General features: G+C 40.3%; 1 protein-coding gene across 6 annotated transcripts in view; it reads right to left on the reverse strand.

Annotated features, from left to right (window-relative positions):
* The window catches only part of akt3a (AKT serine/threonine kinase 3a), a 340324-nt gene that overhangs the window by 25939 nt on the left and 297747 nt on the right, over positions 1-16638 (reverse strand). For all 6 annotated transcript variants that reach the window (XM_078557386.1, XM_078557383.1, XM_078557381.1 and 3 more), the window contains 2 exons: positions 10633-10847; positions 339-426 (listed from right to left, as the gene is read on the reverse strand). In XM_078557386.1, the coding sequence (XP_078413512.1) occupies positions 339-426; positions 10633-10847 (303 nt within the window). The remainder of the gene's footprint in view (positions 1-338; positions 427-10632; positions 10848-16638) is intronic.

Here is a 16638-nt window from a genome sequence, read left to right on the forward strand (position 1 = left end):
CTGGCACCTATAAGTTTAAAAAGCTTAAATTGACATATTGGCAAAATTCAGTCTTTGTTTTTCAACTAAAATATTCCAGAATCAAACAGATTCCACCTTGCTACAGAGAATAATCCACTGAAAGTAAGGGAAACAATATAAATATGATTTCAAATTGATCAAGCATAATTTGAATCAAGCAACATACTAACTGCAAGAAATTATTAAATGTTCACAGATATTTCAAGTGGAGATTTACTTTAATCAATATATTATTTTTCTAACTGCTGATTAATGAAACCATTATCTGGTTGACCCTGAGTTGGCATGCCAAGAATGGATGAATGAAGTACACCAACCTTTTTGTCATAAACATCTTGCCAGTTGATTCCACTAAAAAAGCTGTGCTGCATGATGTCCTTTGCGTCTTCTGGACCTCCACCAAGCCTGATGACAAAAAAAAAGAATTAACAGTGCATATCCAATTTGTCAAAACAATTCCCCTTCACTCCTTTGTGATTCCGGTGAGGGGCATTCAGTACTTGCTTCACAATATAACTAGATTCTGTTACTTATTTGAAATTCATAATTACCTGATAAAACCAAAAATTAAAACTAACCCACAGTTATGCCTTTAAAAAAATGCTTTTTAAAGAATTGACCAATTTGTTCATTCTTTTCACAAGCCACAGACCACCTTCTGCTGAGAGATGAGGATGCAGTGAACTCCCAATCCACCACAAATGCCCGTCAACTCTGGATGATGAAAATGTAAAACTACAAACCCTGGATAAGATTTCCTCCAATAAATATGTTCCCTCCTCTCAAAGATTATTAATAATCATATGGCAAGCTAAAAAAACTGCTTCTGGAATTTAAAAATGAGCAGTACAGTGATGAAGCATTCTAGCACACTGGGCCATTAGGAACAGAGCCAGAAAAGCTATGGTCCTCTACTGTACTGCCTGGTAGTTGGTTACATAATGGTGTTAGTCTGAGATGAGATCATCACCTAAACATCATTTTGACTAAGGAGGTAGAAATTAAAAATGGAGGAGAAAGACATGGATTAGCAATACAACCCAATTCATTCCTGGGATCTTCATTCAGTTCTATTTCAGATGGATGAAATGGGCTGCAAAGACAGTTTTAACACACTATATTCCAGTGCTGCTTCTGGTAGAAGGGAACAGTTGCTCCTGAGTTATTCTTCTTCCGCAAAGTATACTAGGTCTTGCAAGTACCAACAGCAAATACCTGCTGCATCTCGTCACTGGTACTATCTTTTTGTTCTGCTTGCACTGTGTTGCAATACATTTTAAGAGTGCTGCCCTTTCCCAATATCAGGGGAAGTCCAGGGCAGAGTGGTAGCTTTCGAGATGGATTTTTTGACACTTGCACCAGTAGAAGCCATTCCACAATGTAAATAACTTATTAGCAAAGCAAGTTCAAGCACTTTGAAGCCAATATCTAGCAGGCATACATACATACCAAAGGAATGTCTGTAATTTGACACTAATTGTCAGTCTCACTCAGGAGCCACAAGGAGAACAGGTGTGGGAAATAAACATGAGTTTAAAGTGTTGGGAGGAAGCCCGAATTATAATTACAGGCTCAAAAAAATAGTTGTAGATTGGTTATGCTGGGACCAGGGATACGAAGCAAAAATGATCAAGTAATAATTCAGCATAAATCACAGCATTCCACCAGCTGGACCATGAAGTATCAAAAGTCCTAAAATAATATCAAGAGATACTTTGCACAGGCAGATACAGAAGTTTAACTAGGCATCTCATCTGTGCTATACCCGATATGGATATAGATGTTGGAGGTGAGAATAAACTCAAATTCCCCCACCTTGAACAAAACAAAAAAATTAAATGAAATGAACAATGGCCAAAATGTGACCTACTCAAAATTTACAAATAAAAGGGACATTAGTTTAAAACTTTAAACTGGCTAGACTTGGGGCTGGATTTTTTGCAGGGTTGGAAGAACTCTGGAGCCATTTAAAAACAGCAGGCAGGACCCAATTCTGGGACTCCTGCCCCCAATTTTTGCTGGTATGGGATAAGGCTGCGGACAGCAAGCACTCCTGACCTGACTGGTTCCATCATGGGGGTAGGCATTGCCTAGCCCCCCCGTAGTTTTTGTGGAGTAAGGCCAACTTCTCCATGACTCATGGTTCAAGGCCCCTGAGAAGAGTTGTAAACCATACATTAAGTCCCCATTTAAGTAGTCTCATTCAACGACATTTCACTTTAGCGTCATTTCACTTTAGCATCGTGCATATAATAGGGTCAGTATGCGCACTTAATATCAGGACTTTCGCTTTAGCGTCATTTCACACCAGAGCCGAAGGAGTGTGCATGACCCCACTTTGGAGTGGCTTCTCCCACTCGCCGAGACTCCTTCCTGCCAACTCTCTCCCACTAACCAACTATCTCCCTCCTGCTGCTTCCCTGCCCGACCCTCCCACTTGCCACTCCTCTTACTCTTCCTTTCCTTGGCCCTCGCTTGTAGCAAGGTGTGGTGGCTAGTGGGGGAGAGTCGGTGAGTAGGATGCAAGCAGAAAGAGTTAATATATTTCTTATATATTTTTAAATTTATTATATTTTAAAAATTTTCATTTACAAATATAGGAATTGAAAATGTACATAATGTTTCAATGCTTTGTTCTGATGGGAAAGGTCCAACAGAATGCAACTACAGCTTTCGCGTTGGTTGTAATGTAAAAATCCGATTCACTTAAAGTTGTAGCTGTGTTCTGAAAAGTGCAACTTTTAAGTGAAACAATGCTTAAAGTTGTTTCACTTAAAAGTTGCACTTTTCAGAACACCGCTACAACTTTAAGCAAGGAATTACAGTAATCTGGATTCACTAGAATACAAGAAGTAGGAACAAGAGTAGACCACATGGCTCACTGAACCTGCTCCGCCATTCAATATGATCAAGGCTGATTTTGGGCTTCAACTCCACTTTCCCACCCACTCCCCATATTCCTTGATTCTCCAAGAGCCCTAAAACTCATCTATCCCAGTCATAAATATATTCAACAATGAAACATTCACAACACTCGGGGGTAGAGAATTCCAAAGATTCACAACCTTTTGATTGAAAGAATTTCTCATAGAACCATAAAAAAGTTACAGCACAGAAGGAGGCCATTTGGCCCATCTTGTCCGTGCCAGCCCGAGGACACACAGATGCCCTTTTCTAATCCCACCTTCCTGCACCCAGTCCATAGCCCTGCAGCTTACAGCACTTAAGGTGCAGATCCAGGTACTTTTTAAAAGAGTTTAGAGTTTCTGCTTCTACCACCAACTTGGCAGCGAATTCCAGACACCCACTACCCTTGGCGTAAAAAAGTTCTTCCTCATGTCCCCCCTACACCTTCTGCCACTTATCTTGAATCTATGTCCCCTGGTTCTAGAATTCTCCACCAAGGGAAACAAATTTATCCTGTCCACTCTATCTATTCCCCTCATAATTTTGTACACCTCAATCAAGTCACCTCTCAGCCTTCTTTGTTCTAAGGAAAATAACCCCAACCTATCCAATCTCTCTTTGTAACTACACTTTTCTAACCCTGGCAACATTCTTGTAAACCTCCTCTGCACTCTCTCCAGAGCTATTACATCCTTCCTGTAATGTGGTGACCAGAACTGCACACAATACTCCAGATCTCTCACTTCATCTACCCCTCTTAGTATATTCCCATTTATTGTGTAATCCCTGTAACTGTTTGACTTCCCTAAATGTATGACCTCACACTTCTCTATGTTAAAATCCATCTGCCACTTTACCACCCACTCCATCAACCCATCTATATCGTTTTGGAGATTATGGCTATCCTCTACACTATCCATCGGCCAATCTTTGTGTCATCTGCAAATTTCCCAATCGTGCCCCCAGGTTCACGTCCAAACCATTAATATATAACACAAACAGCAAGGGTCCCAACACCTAGCTCTGTGGAAGACCACTTGAGGCAACTTTCCATTTGCAAGGGCATCCATCGACCATTACCCTTTGCTTCCTGTTACAAAGCCAACCTTTTATCCAGTTTGCCACATTACCCTGAATCCCATGGGCTTTTACTTTCTTGACCAATCTGCCATGTGGGACCTTATCAAATGCCTTGCTAAAATCCATGTACGCAACATCCACTGCACTACCTTCATTCAACCCTTCTTGTCACTTCCTCAAAGAATTCAATCAAATTTGTGAAGCAAGACCTTCCTTTAACAAATCCATGCTGACCATCCCTGACTAGTTCATGCCTTTCCACATGACAGTTAATCCTATCTCTCAGGATTGATTCTACTAATTTGCTCACCACTGATGTAAGACTAACTGGCCTATAATTGCTTGGCATTTCCTTTGATTCCTTTTTAAACAATGGAACTACGTTTGCATTTCTCCAGTCCTCCGGTACCTCCCCTGTATCTAGTGAAGATTGGAAAATCATCCTCAGAGAATCTGCTATCTCCTCCCTGACTTCCTTCAGCTTCCTCGGAAACAATCCATCTGGCCCTGTTGATTTATCAAACACGTCTTCTCTCTTTATGGCTATCCCGTCCAATACCTCGCAGTGTTCCTCTTGGACTACTATATCAACATTCTCCCTTTCCTTTGTAAACATGGAGACAAAATATTCATTCAAAACCCTTCCCACAGCCTCTTCATCTACACACAAGTTTCCATCTTCATCTCTGATAGGTCCCACTTTTTCCTTAACTAACCTTTTAGTATCTCAGTTATAAATGATCGGCCCCTTATCCTGAGATTGTACCCTGCATTTTAGATTCCCCAAAAAGTGGAAACGCGCTCTCAGCATCTAACCCTATCAAGTCCCTTCAGAATCTTGCATGTTTTAATGAGATCGCCTCTCATTCTTCTAAATTTCAGAAAGTAAAGGCCCAATTTACTCATAGAACAATCCTGTCAACCCAGGGACCAATGTAGTAAACCTGTGTTGTACTTCCTCCAACGCAAGTATATCCTTACTTAAATATGGAGACCAAAGCTGTACACAGTATTCCAGATGTGATCTCACCAAAACCCTGGACATCTGTAGCAAGACTTCTTTATTCCTGCACTCCAAAGCCCTTGTGATAAAGGCCAACATGCCATATACCTTCCTAATTGTTTCCTGTACCTGCATGCCGACTTTCAGTATTCCTTGTATGAGCATTCCTAAGTCTCTTTGAGCATCAACACTTACAAGTTTCACACCTTTTAAAAAATATTCTGATTTTCTATTGTTGTAATCAAAGTGAATAACTTCACCCTTCCCCACATTATACTCCATCTGCCATCTTGTTGTCCACTCACTTAATCTGTTTGCATCTCTTTGTAGTCCCTCTATGTCCTCCCCGCAGCTTATCTTTCCACCTAGCTTGGTATTGTCAGCAAACTTAGTCTCTGTCTCTTCATCTAAGTCATTATTAGGTTGTAAATAGCTGAGGGTCAGCACTGACCCTTGTGACACTCCATTAGTAACAGCCTGCCAACTTGAAAATGCCTTGTTTACGCCCACGCTGTTTTCTGTTTGTTACTTAATCCTCTACCCATTCTAATATATCACCCCAACTCCATGTGCCCTTATCTTGCCTATTAACTTTCTGTGTGGAACTTATCGAAAGCCTTTTGGAAATCCAGATATACTACATCTACTGGTTCCCCTTTATCTCCTCTGCTAGTTACCTCCTCAAAAAACTAACACATTTGTCAAACTGGATTTCCCTTTCATAAAACCATATTGACTTATTCTGATCATTCTATACTTTTCTAAATGCATTAAGACTTCCTTAACAATAGATTCCAGCATTTCCAAATGACTGATGTTAGGTTAACTGGCCTGTAGTTCCTGTTTTCTCTCTCCCTCGTTTTTTGAAAAGCAGTGTTACATTTGCCAACTTCCAATTTAATGGGACTAGTCCCGAATCTAAGGATTTTTGGAAAACCATAGCTATCGCTTTGAGAGCTCTATGGTGTAGGTAATCAGGTCCCAGGGATTTGTCGGATTTAGTCCCTTAAGTTTCTCCAATACTTTTTCTCTGCTGATATTAATTACCTTAATTTCCTCACTCTTTTTAGCCCCTAGGTTACCTTCTATTTCTGGTATGCAAATCAGGAAGTTGAAAGGTAACGACAAAAAGTCTTGCTCATGCCAACACATGCCCCCAACTGACCCCAATGGTCCCTCATAATCCTCCATGCCAACTCATGGCTGTTTGTTGCCCATTCACCCAGTATCCCTATGTACAGAATTCATGAACCCCATGGTAATAATGGCATGTATGAAGCTGCTTAGAAAGAAGCCACTCATTCATAATTTTAACCTGCCTTGGCATTCAGCTGCCACTGTGGCTGCCTCCAATGCGCTTCCGGGTTTGTCCGCCTCGACGCTGTCCCATCGCATCCTCCCCAGAGTGAAAGTAGTGTGTAAAGAGGCATTTTATGCCAAGCAGGTCTGCTGAGTTATGATATTTCCCGACTCGAGCTACAGGCCTCAATTGCAGGGATCCGGCCCCGGGTCTCATGCTGATGACTCAAGATAGCAAACTGAATTTTTCTTCTGGTCATCTTATATTAGGTGTTCTTAGGTGTTACACTAACAGGGTGGTACAACTTTTCACAGGCCTTGGGGAAATCAGTCTTCATTACAGTTCCTTATCATTCCTCAGTGATCCCTAATGTTAGTGCACATTTCTGGATATGTAGTTTCTCTCTTTTTCTTTTGTTTTCAGACAGCAGCTATTCATGATTCTGTCATCTACACCTTATGTTTCTTTACTTGTCCCATTACCTCTCCCTTTGGCCTTACAACATCAAACATTTGTTATTTAATCTCTTCTACCTTTCAGCCCAACACAAGCCTTTACATTTGTTCTTTTTCACCACTCCCACTCCCCTGCACTTACTTAAAACCTATTACATTCTAACCTGTCCCAGTTCTGATGAAAGGTCATCGATCTGAAACGTTCATTCTACTTCTCCCTCCACAGCTGTTGCTAGACCGGCAGAGCATTTACAGCATTTTCTGCTATTTTTGGATGTCGGGTTGGGCTCAGCTAAAATATCCTTTATGTTACTAATTAGCTTGGTTGTACTCACCATCAAGGTCAGTTGGGGAAGGTGGGGGAGCAGGAGGTTGGGAATCTAATTGTTTGGGGGGGCGGGCAGCGGCGGAGAATGGTTGCGTGATGGAATCTGTGGCCAAAGCTTGTATCTTATGAGACAAACCCGAACCAAAAAGGGAAACCTAACTGACCCTCCCAATTGCTAAGAAAATGGAGATTGGAACCGAAAGCTTCTGATCGAAACTATATAAAAGGAGACAGAGCCATCAGAGCTCAGTAGTAGATGGTGCAGTACAGGCAGTCTGAAGAAGACAGGCTATATCCAGAATTTGCCGGTTAATTCATATTTAACTTATATTGATTCTAGGTTATTACCCAAGATAGTTTTTAGAGTCTGCTTTGTTCAACTCTTGAATAATAAAAATGCTTCCATTTTAAACTGTGGAATCTTGTGACTTCATTCTTTTAGTAAATAAGTGGGATTTCAGATTTCTTCTTCCTTGCTCTGTCATTTGTTATGATGATGGCTGACCTTCAGCTTCAACTTTGCTTTTCCGCCTGCTCCCCATATCCCTTGATTTCCTGAGACACCAAAAATCCGTCCATCTCGGTCTTAAATATATTCAATGATGAGCACCCATAAACCCCTATGACTGGTTTCCTTTAATAATTTTTTGGGCAACAACTGATATTTATATAGTGCTTTTAAAGTAATAAAATGTCCCTAAGCACTTCACAGGAATATTACAAAATAGGAAACCAAGTCACATAAAGAGATATTAAGTCAGATCCAAAGTCCTGGTCAAAGTAATAGGTTTTAACACGCGAAAGGCGGAAAGCAAGGTAGAAAGGCGAAAAGGTGTAAGGAGGATATTCCAGAGCTTAGGTCCTCAGCAACTGAAGATACGGCCACTAATGGTGGTTCTATTAAAATTCGGATGCTCAAGAGGCCAGAATCAGATGAGCACAAATGTCTGAGGGCAGTGGGGCTGGAAGAAATTACAAAGGTAGGGTGGGGAAATGTCACGGAGGGATTCAAAAACATGAATTTAAATGAAATGAATTTAAATGAAAATATGAATTTAAAATCAAGGCATTGCTTGACCAGGAGCCAATGTAGATCAAGGGTGACGGGACTTGGTGCAAAGTAGTACATGGGTAGCAAAGTTTTGAATGACCTCAAGTTTACAAAGGGTTGGAGAAGGATGTTATGGTCAACAGTGTGCAAAGCTGCAGACAGGTCGAGCAGGATGAAAAGGGATAGTTTACCTTTATCGTTTGCAGCTTTGATAAGGCTTGTTTCAGTACAGTGAGATGGAAACCTGATTGGCCAGATTTAAACATGGAGTTCTGCAAAAGATGGCCACAGATTTTGGAGATGACATGTTCAAGGACTTAAGGAAAGTGAGGTTAGAGGGGGGTGGCAGGAAAGGGAGGTTGGAGAGAGCAGAGTCTCAGGATAAGGGGTCAATCATTTTGAACTGAGATGAGGAGGAATTACTTCACTCAAAGGGTTGTGAATCTTTGGAATTCTCTACCCCACAGGGTTGTGGATGCTCCATCGTTGGATACATTTTAGGCTGGGGTAGATAGATTTTTGGTGTCTCAAGGATTTAAGAGTAATGGGGAGTAAGTGGGAAAATGGAGTTGAAGCCCAAGGTCAGCCATGATTGTATTGAATGATGGAGCAGGCACGACGGGCCATATGGTCTACTCCTGCTCCTATTTCTTGTGTTCTTGAGATGGAGTGGAGTTTGCAAGCACAGTGAGGTCAAGGGTTGGTTTTTTGAGGAGATGGGTGATGATGGCAGATTTAAAGGAGTGAGAAACAACACTGAAGAGAGAGAATTGTTAACAATATTGGTTAGCATAGAGGCCGGAAGAGAAAGCTGGGTGGTCAACAGCTTAGTGGGAATAGGATCGAGGGAGCAGGATGTTGGTCTCATGGACAAGATGAGCTCACAGAGGGAATGAGGAGACTGGGAGAGAAACTAGATGTGTGATGCAAATGAATTCCAAATATTTTATACACCCACTAGCAGATCTGTTTGACCCAGCTTCTGATTATTTAAAAACTAAAATTTAGGATCTTAAATGAACAAATATTTGCTAAAGTGATAGAACAAATGTTATGCATTACACGGTGTAATATTCCTGCCCTTATAAAATAGCACATCAGCTAACTTACCATAAGTAATGCTACATGAAAGGCAGTAATATTAAAAACAGCATGTTTGTTCACACGCACATCACATTTCATGACAGATGCAAAGCAATCTTAAAATACTGTGCGCTTCTCAGCTGCAACTTGAAACTGACAAAACACATTTCAATCACAATTCTTTGGCCAGTTAAACCCTGGGCTTGTGTATACTTAACAGTTAGTTGTGTGGCCTTAAATAATGAAGGTCCACCTTAACAGAATAACCGTTACATAACATGACACTCCTGTTCTTATAAAACAGCACATCATCTAACTCAACATGAGCATCGCTTCAGTAGATCATTTTTAAATAAATAAACTTAAAATATTGTCCCGTGCACGTCCACCACTCTTGGGTGCAAAACAATTGTCAGATATTTTGTGTTCTTCTAAGCATGAATTTACTAGCAATGTACTATGCTCTAACTGACATCACCAACTTATACATTTACAATTACAAGGACTCCCACTAGGAGTAGTTAAGCAATGGTTTCCAGCTCCTAGGTTAGCAGATAATCGTGACAGTCAATCTCCAAGCCACCTGAGAGCAATAATGTACAACTCTACTAGTATTTTATTCATCTTAAAGTTGCACTGAGAAGCATATTCATAGCCTTTTCCGAAAAATTCATTGAGATAGCACTTCATTCCCAATTTTAACCAAATGAATGAGACAGGTTCAGGTCAGACACGCTTTTACATCCCAGCTGATCTTGCATTTTGTAAAATTAGATGGGATATATAGCAGGCTTCCTACCTGAACCCCACCCACTCTGTTCTCGCCAGGTGGGTTAGGTTAGAACCATAGCATTGGTTACATGCACTATAATGAAATTACAACATGGAAATTCTATTCAAGCAATCCAAGCTGGTTGTATTTTCAGTAATTATATTCTGGCGTGCACAATGTTTCTTACCCAATCCTGATGAAACCAAGAAGCTTCAATCTAATTTCTAGCACTGACTTTAGAATATTCACCAAATATTAACAATGTTTTATGCACAAGTGAAATTTTAGCCCTTTTTCTAAATTGCCCAAATTTTCTACTGTACAAAGATCTTAATACCAAAGCTTATACTAAACATTTTTGTACAGATTAATATTGATAGACGTTTTTGCAACTTATCTCACACTGCAAACACATAATTCCCCCATAAGTCCCAGAAGAACTGTTCATAGAAAACTAGTCACTTCAGATTCCTGTAGCTTTACATTCAGCCAATACCCTGAATTCTACCATCTTAGAAATTTGCATATCTGGAAAGACACTACATATTTAGCAGATTATAGGCCACAATGCGGAATAAAAATTTTAACAATTCTTAAGGAAGTTTTAGCAGAGGGGTCATATAATTAATTACCTTTTGTTTGGATCTTTTATAAGCAATCCAGAAAGTAATGATTTTGCATCAGATGAAAGAGTTCTGGGAAATTTAATGTCCTCCATTAGGATCAATTCAAAAAGCTTCTCATGGTCCTGGTTGTAAAAAGGTAGCCGGCCACACATCATCTCATACATAACAACACCCAGGCCCCACCAATCAACAGCGCGGCCATAGTCGTTGTCTTCTAAAACCTATGCAAAAAAGTAAACAAAGGACATGTTTGCCATAGCTTGAATACCAATTTTGAGTTTTCATTTTACCCAAAATATTAATAAACGTTCAGACAACTTTCAAATTAAATGTCACTAAAATCACATACTTTAAAATAGCACTATCATAAAGTAAAGAATTCGCCGGAGGCTCTCATTCTCACTAGAATGCATAGTTTTATGCATACATGAAATTTTAGCCTTTTTTCTTAAACTAGCCAAATTTTCTGTATAAAGATTATAATATCTAGGCTTATACTCCTTGCTCATCAGCCTAGCAAGAACCCAAAACATTTTTCACATTATTTCTAATATAATTTAAATGGTCTTATAAGTTTCTCTTAGCAGGGTGCATTCAAACTACAGTTCTATGCTAAAACATTCTGCTTGTACTTCAATTCAATGAAGGGAGTAGCAGATTGTGCCAAAATTTAGACAGATATAGCAGGATTTTATAGAGATAGAGTGAGAGATATCACAGGAACAATGAAAGCTTGCAGAGGACAGAGTTGCCAGAAGTCAGTTTGCCAGCAACATGTCTAGACAATTGATGTTGTTTGGCATGATGTCTCAGATTTGATACAAGATTTTTTTTAAAAATAAAGCCATGATAATATAATTTTGACATCATTTGCCATCCTTGCTAAACAGCAGAATTCCAAGTCCACTTTCAGAAAGCAACTTTTATCGCAGCTCCAATATAAATTGTTTTTTTTTTGCTTCTAAACTGTAGCCCATATGCAAGTTAATGTGTAAAAAAAGCCTCCTTTTCAGCTATTGAAAGCTTCACATGTGATATTCCAACAGTGTACCAAACAACATACCAACTGTCTTCATTTCTCCCATCCCACCTTTTTTTGGAAAGGGGTAGAAAGTACATAGAATTACATAGAATATACAACACAGGAAGCCCAACCAGTCAACACTAGTATTTATGCTGTACTCTAACCTGCTCCCACCCTTTCGCATCCAAATCTACCATCGCAACCATCTATTTCCTTCTCCTTCATATGCTTATCTATCTTCTCTTAAATGCACCTATGCTATTCAATTCAACCACTCCCTCTGCTAGTAAATTCTACATTCTGCCGCTCTTTGGATAAAGACATTTTTTTAAGAATTCCCTATTCAATATCTTGGTGACTACCTTTTATTACTGGCCTACGGTTATGCTTTTCCCAACAAGAGGAAACATTGGACTGAATCTTCAGAGGAGTGACAATCCAATCACAGTTGCATTGCCACTCCGGCCCTATTTTTTTTTTTACACACAGCCGGAGCTCCAGGTTTCTGGCCCAGACTTCTGAACCAGGCCTCTTCAAAAATGTGGAACGTAGCTGTCCTTGGGAGTTCTTCGTAGGGCAGGATATTCGGGAGAAGCCAAGCCGCGTCCCACTTTTACAGCATTGGTTGCATTTTGGTTATGTCTTCATTTGCTCCCACAGTGAAAATCTTTGGGGCATTTAAATAGCTTTTCTCTGTGTTAGTGAATGAGTGAGAGGGGTAAGTGGGTAGGGTGGCAGGGTGCCAGCTGGGCAGAGTAGATATGGTGCCAGCTGAGTAGGATGCTGAGATCAGGGAGAGGCGTCAAAGGGTCGGATGGGAGGAGTCGGGGGTGGGTCAGTTGTAGCCAGGAGTTAGATATATTTCTTCCTCTCTAACATTTCCTGGGTAAATATCCAAGTAAGTGAGTTGGGACCCTCTGAAGTCTCAGACTCTAACTCAGAGTTGCTGATTTTTCTGGAGGGTTCCGGATGCAGAGGAACTTCCCATCAGAAATTGAAACTTCCTGGGCCATTCCCAAAGAGTCCTTGCATTGGAATTTCCAAGGGGACCCCCAGCACATCATCTAGGGTATGAACATCCAGAGAACGGAAGATCTGGGCCATTCTCTCTATTTCCACTCTGTCAAATCCTTTCAAAATTTTAAAGGCCTCTAACAGGTCACCCCTCAGCTTTCTTTTTTCAAAAACAAAGAGATCCAGCCTGTCAATTCTTTCTTGATATATATACACATCATCCTTGTAAATTTTCTCTGCTTCCTCTACAGTGCCTCTATAACCTTTTTTATGATGACCAGAACTGCATGCAGTACTCATAGTCTGGTCTAACCAAGGTTTGATACAAGCTTTTAAAATTCTTTCATGGGATGTAGGCGTCGCTGGCAAGGACAGCCTTTGTCGTCCATCCTTAACTGCACTTGAGAAAGTGGTGGTGAACTGCTTCTTGAACCGCTCCAGTCCGTGTGATGTAGGTACACCCACAATGCTGTTAGGGAGATCCAGGATTTTGTATATGGCACATACTGTTGTGACAGGAATGAATGTTTAACGTGATGGATGGGGTCTCAATCAGCCAGGCTGCGTTGTCCTGCATGGTTTCAGTTCAGTTTCTGGTCAATGGTAACTCATGTTTGCTGCACTTGGTCAAATACTGCTTATTGTCAAGGGCAGTCACTCTTAGCTTACTTTGAGTTAATTTCTTTAATCCATGTTTGGACCAAGTCTGTAATGAGGTCAGAGCTGAAGTCAGGAGGTTTATCATAACTTCCTTATTTTTCAATTCTATCCCTCTAGAAATAAAGCCTAGTGTTTTGTTTGCTATTTTTTATGGCCATGCTAACCTGTGACATAATATTTAGTGATTTTGGCATATCTGCACTCCAAAATCACTTTGTTCCTCCACCCCACTTAGCCTTGCATTCAAGTAATAAGTGACCTCCCCATTTTACCAAAATGTACTGCCTCAAATCTGTGTTGAAGTTCATTTGCCAATTATTTGCCCATTCTGCAAGTTTATTAATGTCCTCCTGTAATTTGTTTCAGTCCTTCTCAGTAGACTATCACACCCAATTTGTCATCCACAAATTGAGAAATTATGTTTTGATCCCAAGTCAAATTTGTTAATGTAAACTGTGAACAGCTGTGGTCCTTGTGGAACACCACTTCCCACCTTCTGCCACTCTGAACAACTAGCCTTTATTCCCTCACTCTGCTGTGTCTTGAAGCCAGCGAGCAATCCACTTGGCCACTTGCCCCCTGACTCCAAATTCCCTGATCTTACTCATTAGTCTATTAAGGGGTACCTTAACTAAGGTTTTTGAAAAATCCAGATAAATTACATCTACTGCATTACTATTGTCTACTGTCTTGTTACCTCCTCAAAAAATTCAATAATGTTGATCAAACAGCCTTTTGACAGTACAGAACTTGAATATTGCTGAAGAGAGAAATATGTCACCAAAGCTTTTCATCTTGCACTCATCAGGATAAACACAAGAATGCCAAATTTCAAATAATCGCAACAAATTGTATCACAGGAGAAAAGGGTGATGATTGGTTGGTTGGCAAGATGATTTGGGTTGGCTGAGGAGATGCCTTGGGGAAAGCAATGGACAACTACAGGCTCTCTAAACTGCTGGGTAATTCAAAAAAAGGCTCAAGGCTTGAACAAATTCCTTTTTCGTCTGCAGAGAACAAGTCCCTGTGTATGAATGTATATTCTGGCAAGCCCAAATGAGCCGCATTACAAGCTTGACTGATTCAAATAGTTATGTGTAGCTATTTGCATCCAATGCTGCCCAATTGCAGAATCACATTAGACGTCTTGCTTTGGGTTTTGCATGGTGGTTGAGCATGGTCTGTACTCTGCCTATTATGAACAATTGAAGGAACATGCTGTTTGATTCTATCAGCCAATTGCTGGGACGTACGGCATTTTAAAACATTCATTTTATGGAATGTGGGCATTGCTGGCTACGTGGTGGTAAGCTGCCTTCTTGAACCACTGCAGTCCATGTGCTGTAGGTACACCCAAAGTGCTGTTAGGGAGGAAGCTCCCAGGGTTTTGACCCAGTGACAGTGAACTGTGACACAGTTCCAAGTCAGGATGGTGAGAGATATACCTAGCATCACACTGACATGGAAATTCATACATGATGTTGCTCAATTGTGTGGTAGACAGAATGGCTTATTGGACTGAAGGCAGCATCCTGCTGGTGGAAAATACCACTCACATAGCAGCAGCGTGCAACAGCTTGCCTAACCTGCTGTTCACACTTTTGAGATACTTAGTCTTTCCAGGGTAATTTGAGGTAGGCCAGGCAATTTTCAGGTCTGAAAGTGGCAGTCTTTGGCCCATTTACTAGTGTGTGCAATACACAATGGCCTGATTAGAATAGCCATTACCCACAGGAGAGTTTTGACGTGCTCGGTTTCTGCATCAAGCTTTCAAGGTGAGCAAATGGCTAGGACCCTATTTACAAACTGTTGGTCAAGCAAGATTTTCCTTTTTGAAATCTATGCTGGCTATTTGTTATTGTGTTTTTCATTTCTAGATGTTCTTCTACTCTTTCCTTTACGAAGGATTCCATTATTTTTTCTACCACTGGTGTTAAACTGACTGGTCTATAATTCCCTGGACATATTTGTCCCACATCTTAAGTATAGGAAGTACATTAGCTATCCACCAGTCCTCAGGCACTCTAACTTTCTCTTACAATTAAATATAACGTCTCTATCTTTTCCCTAGATTCTTTTAAAATATGTGAATACAATCCATCCTGACCAGCAGCCTTATCCTCTAAGTTTGTTTAGTTTATTCAACGCGTTCCATTTGTTATTTTAAATGCACTAATTTCATTACTCAGTGCATCATTCAATCTCATGTTACCCGTTCCAACACCCTGGAAAATACCAAAGCAAAGTAATTATTTAATATTGTTGCCCTAGTCTATCATTACTTGGCTATTATCCCGTCTATCCCTTAATGGTCCTATGCCCATCACCACCTTCCTTTTCTTATTTATATGCCTGTAAAATATATTGTTTTGTTTCATGTTCCTTGGTAGTGGTAACAGTGGTCATGAACTCTACTATATGTCTGAAGCATGAGTGAGAACACTTGACAATCCACAAAAAGACCATTACAGAATCTCATTATAGATAGTGCATGGTTGTAATGTAATCTAACACTGACTATCTGTGCTCATAACATATGAACATAACATACAAAATCCACTTTCTGTCCAACCAGGAATGCATGCAGATGAAGAATCATCATTCTGGGCTATGTTAGGATTCCTGATTAAAGGTCACATTTTTAACCAAACAGTTACTTTACAAATATAAGTAAAATCCTTTTAATGATAGAAATGTCCAAAGCAACAGTTAGTGAAATAAATGAAAAGCATTTTAAAATGGTCTGGAGTACAATCAGAATAGAATATAGTAGGCAAACGACAACTTGCATTTATACAGTGATTTTTAATGTAATGAAACAACTGCATCACAGGACCATTATAGAACAAAAGCTTACATCAAGCCATATAGATACATTAGAGCAAAAACAAAGTACTTTGAGTGCTGACATTCTGAAATAAGACCAGAAAATGCTGGAAACACTTAGCAAGTCTGGCAGCATCTGTGGAAAGAGAAACACGAGTTCATGTTTCAGGTGGATGCCGAGGGCTTCAGTGACAGATGAGCTGAGGCAGGGCCAGTGTCAGCTCCAGGCAATGTTACTGAGGCAGAAATAGGTGACCTTAGTGAAGGCATGGATGTCAGAAGCTCATCTTCAGGTCAAGCATGACATCAGGTAGGTTGGGGGGGCGGGGGGGGGGGGGGGGGGGGGGGTTTACATTTTAACCAGGAAAAAAAAAGGTTTTGGTTGGGTTACTAGGGTAGGTGAAGCCCTGAAAATTCAATATCCTGATGCAAATCAGCCTTCTACCAGCTTTAACTAAGGCAGGAAGGTGGATGGGTGACCAACCCCC

This window comes from Cetorhinus maximus, chromosome 14 (genome assembly GCF_964194155.1).
Source record: "Cetorhinus maximus chromosome 14, sCetMax3.hap1.1, whole genome shotgun sequence".
NCBI classification, from domain to species: domain Eukaryota; kingdom Metazoa; phylum Chordata; class Chondrichthyes; order Lamniformes; family Cetorhinidae; genus Cetorhinus; species Cetorhinus maximus.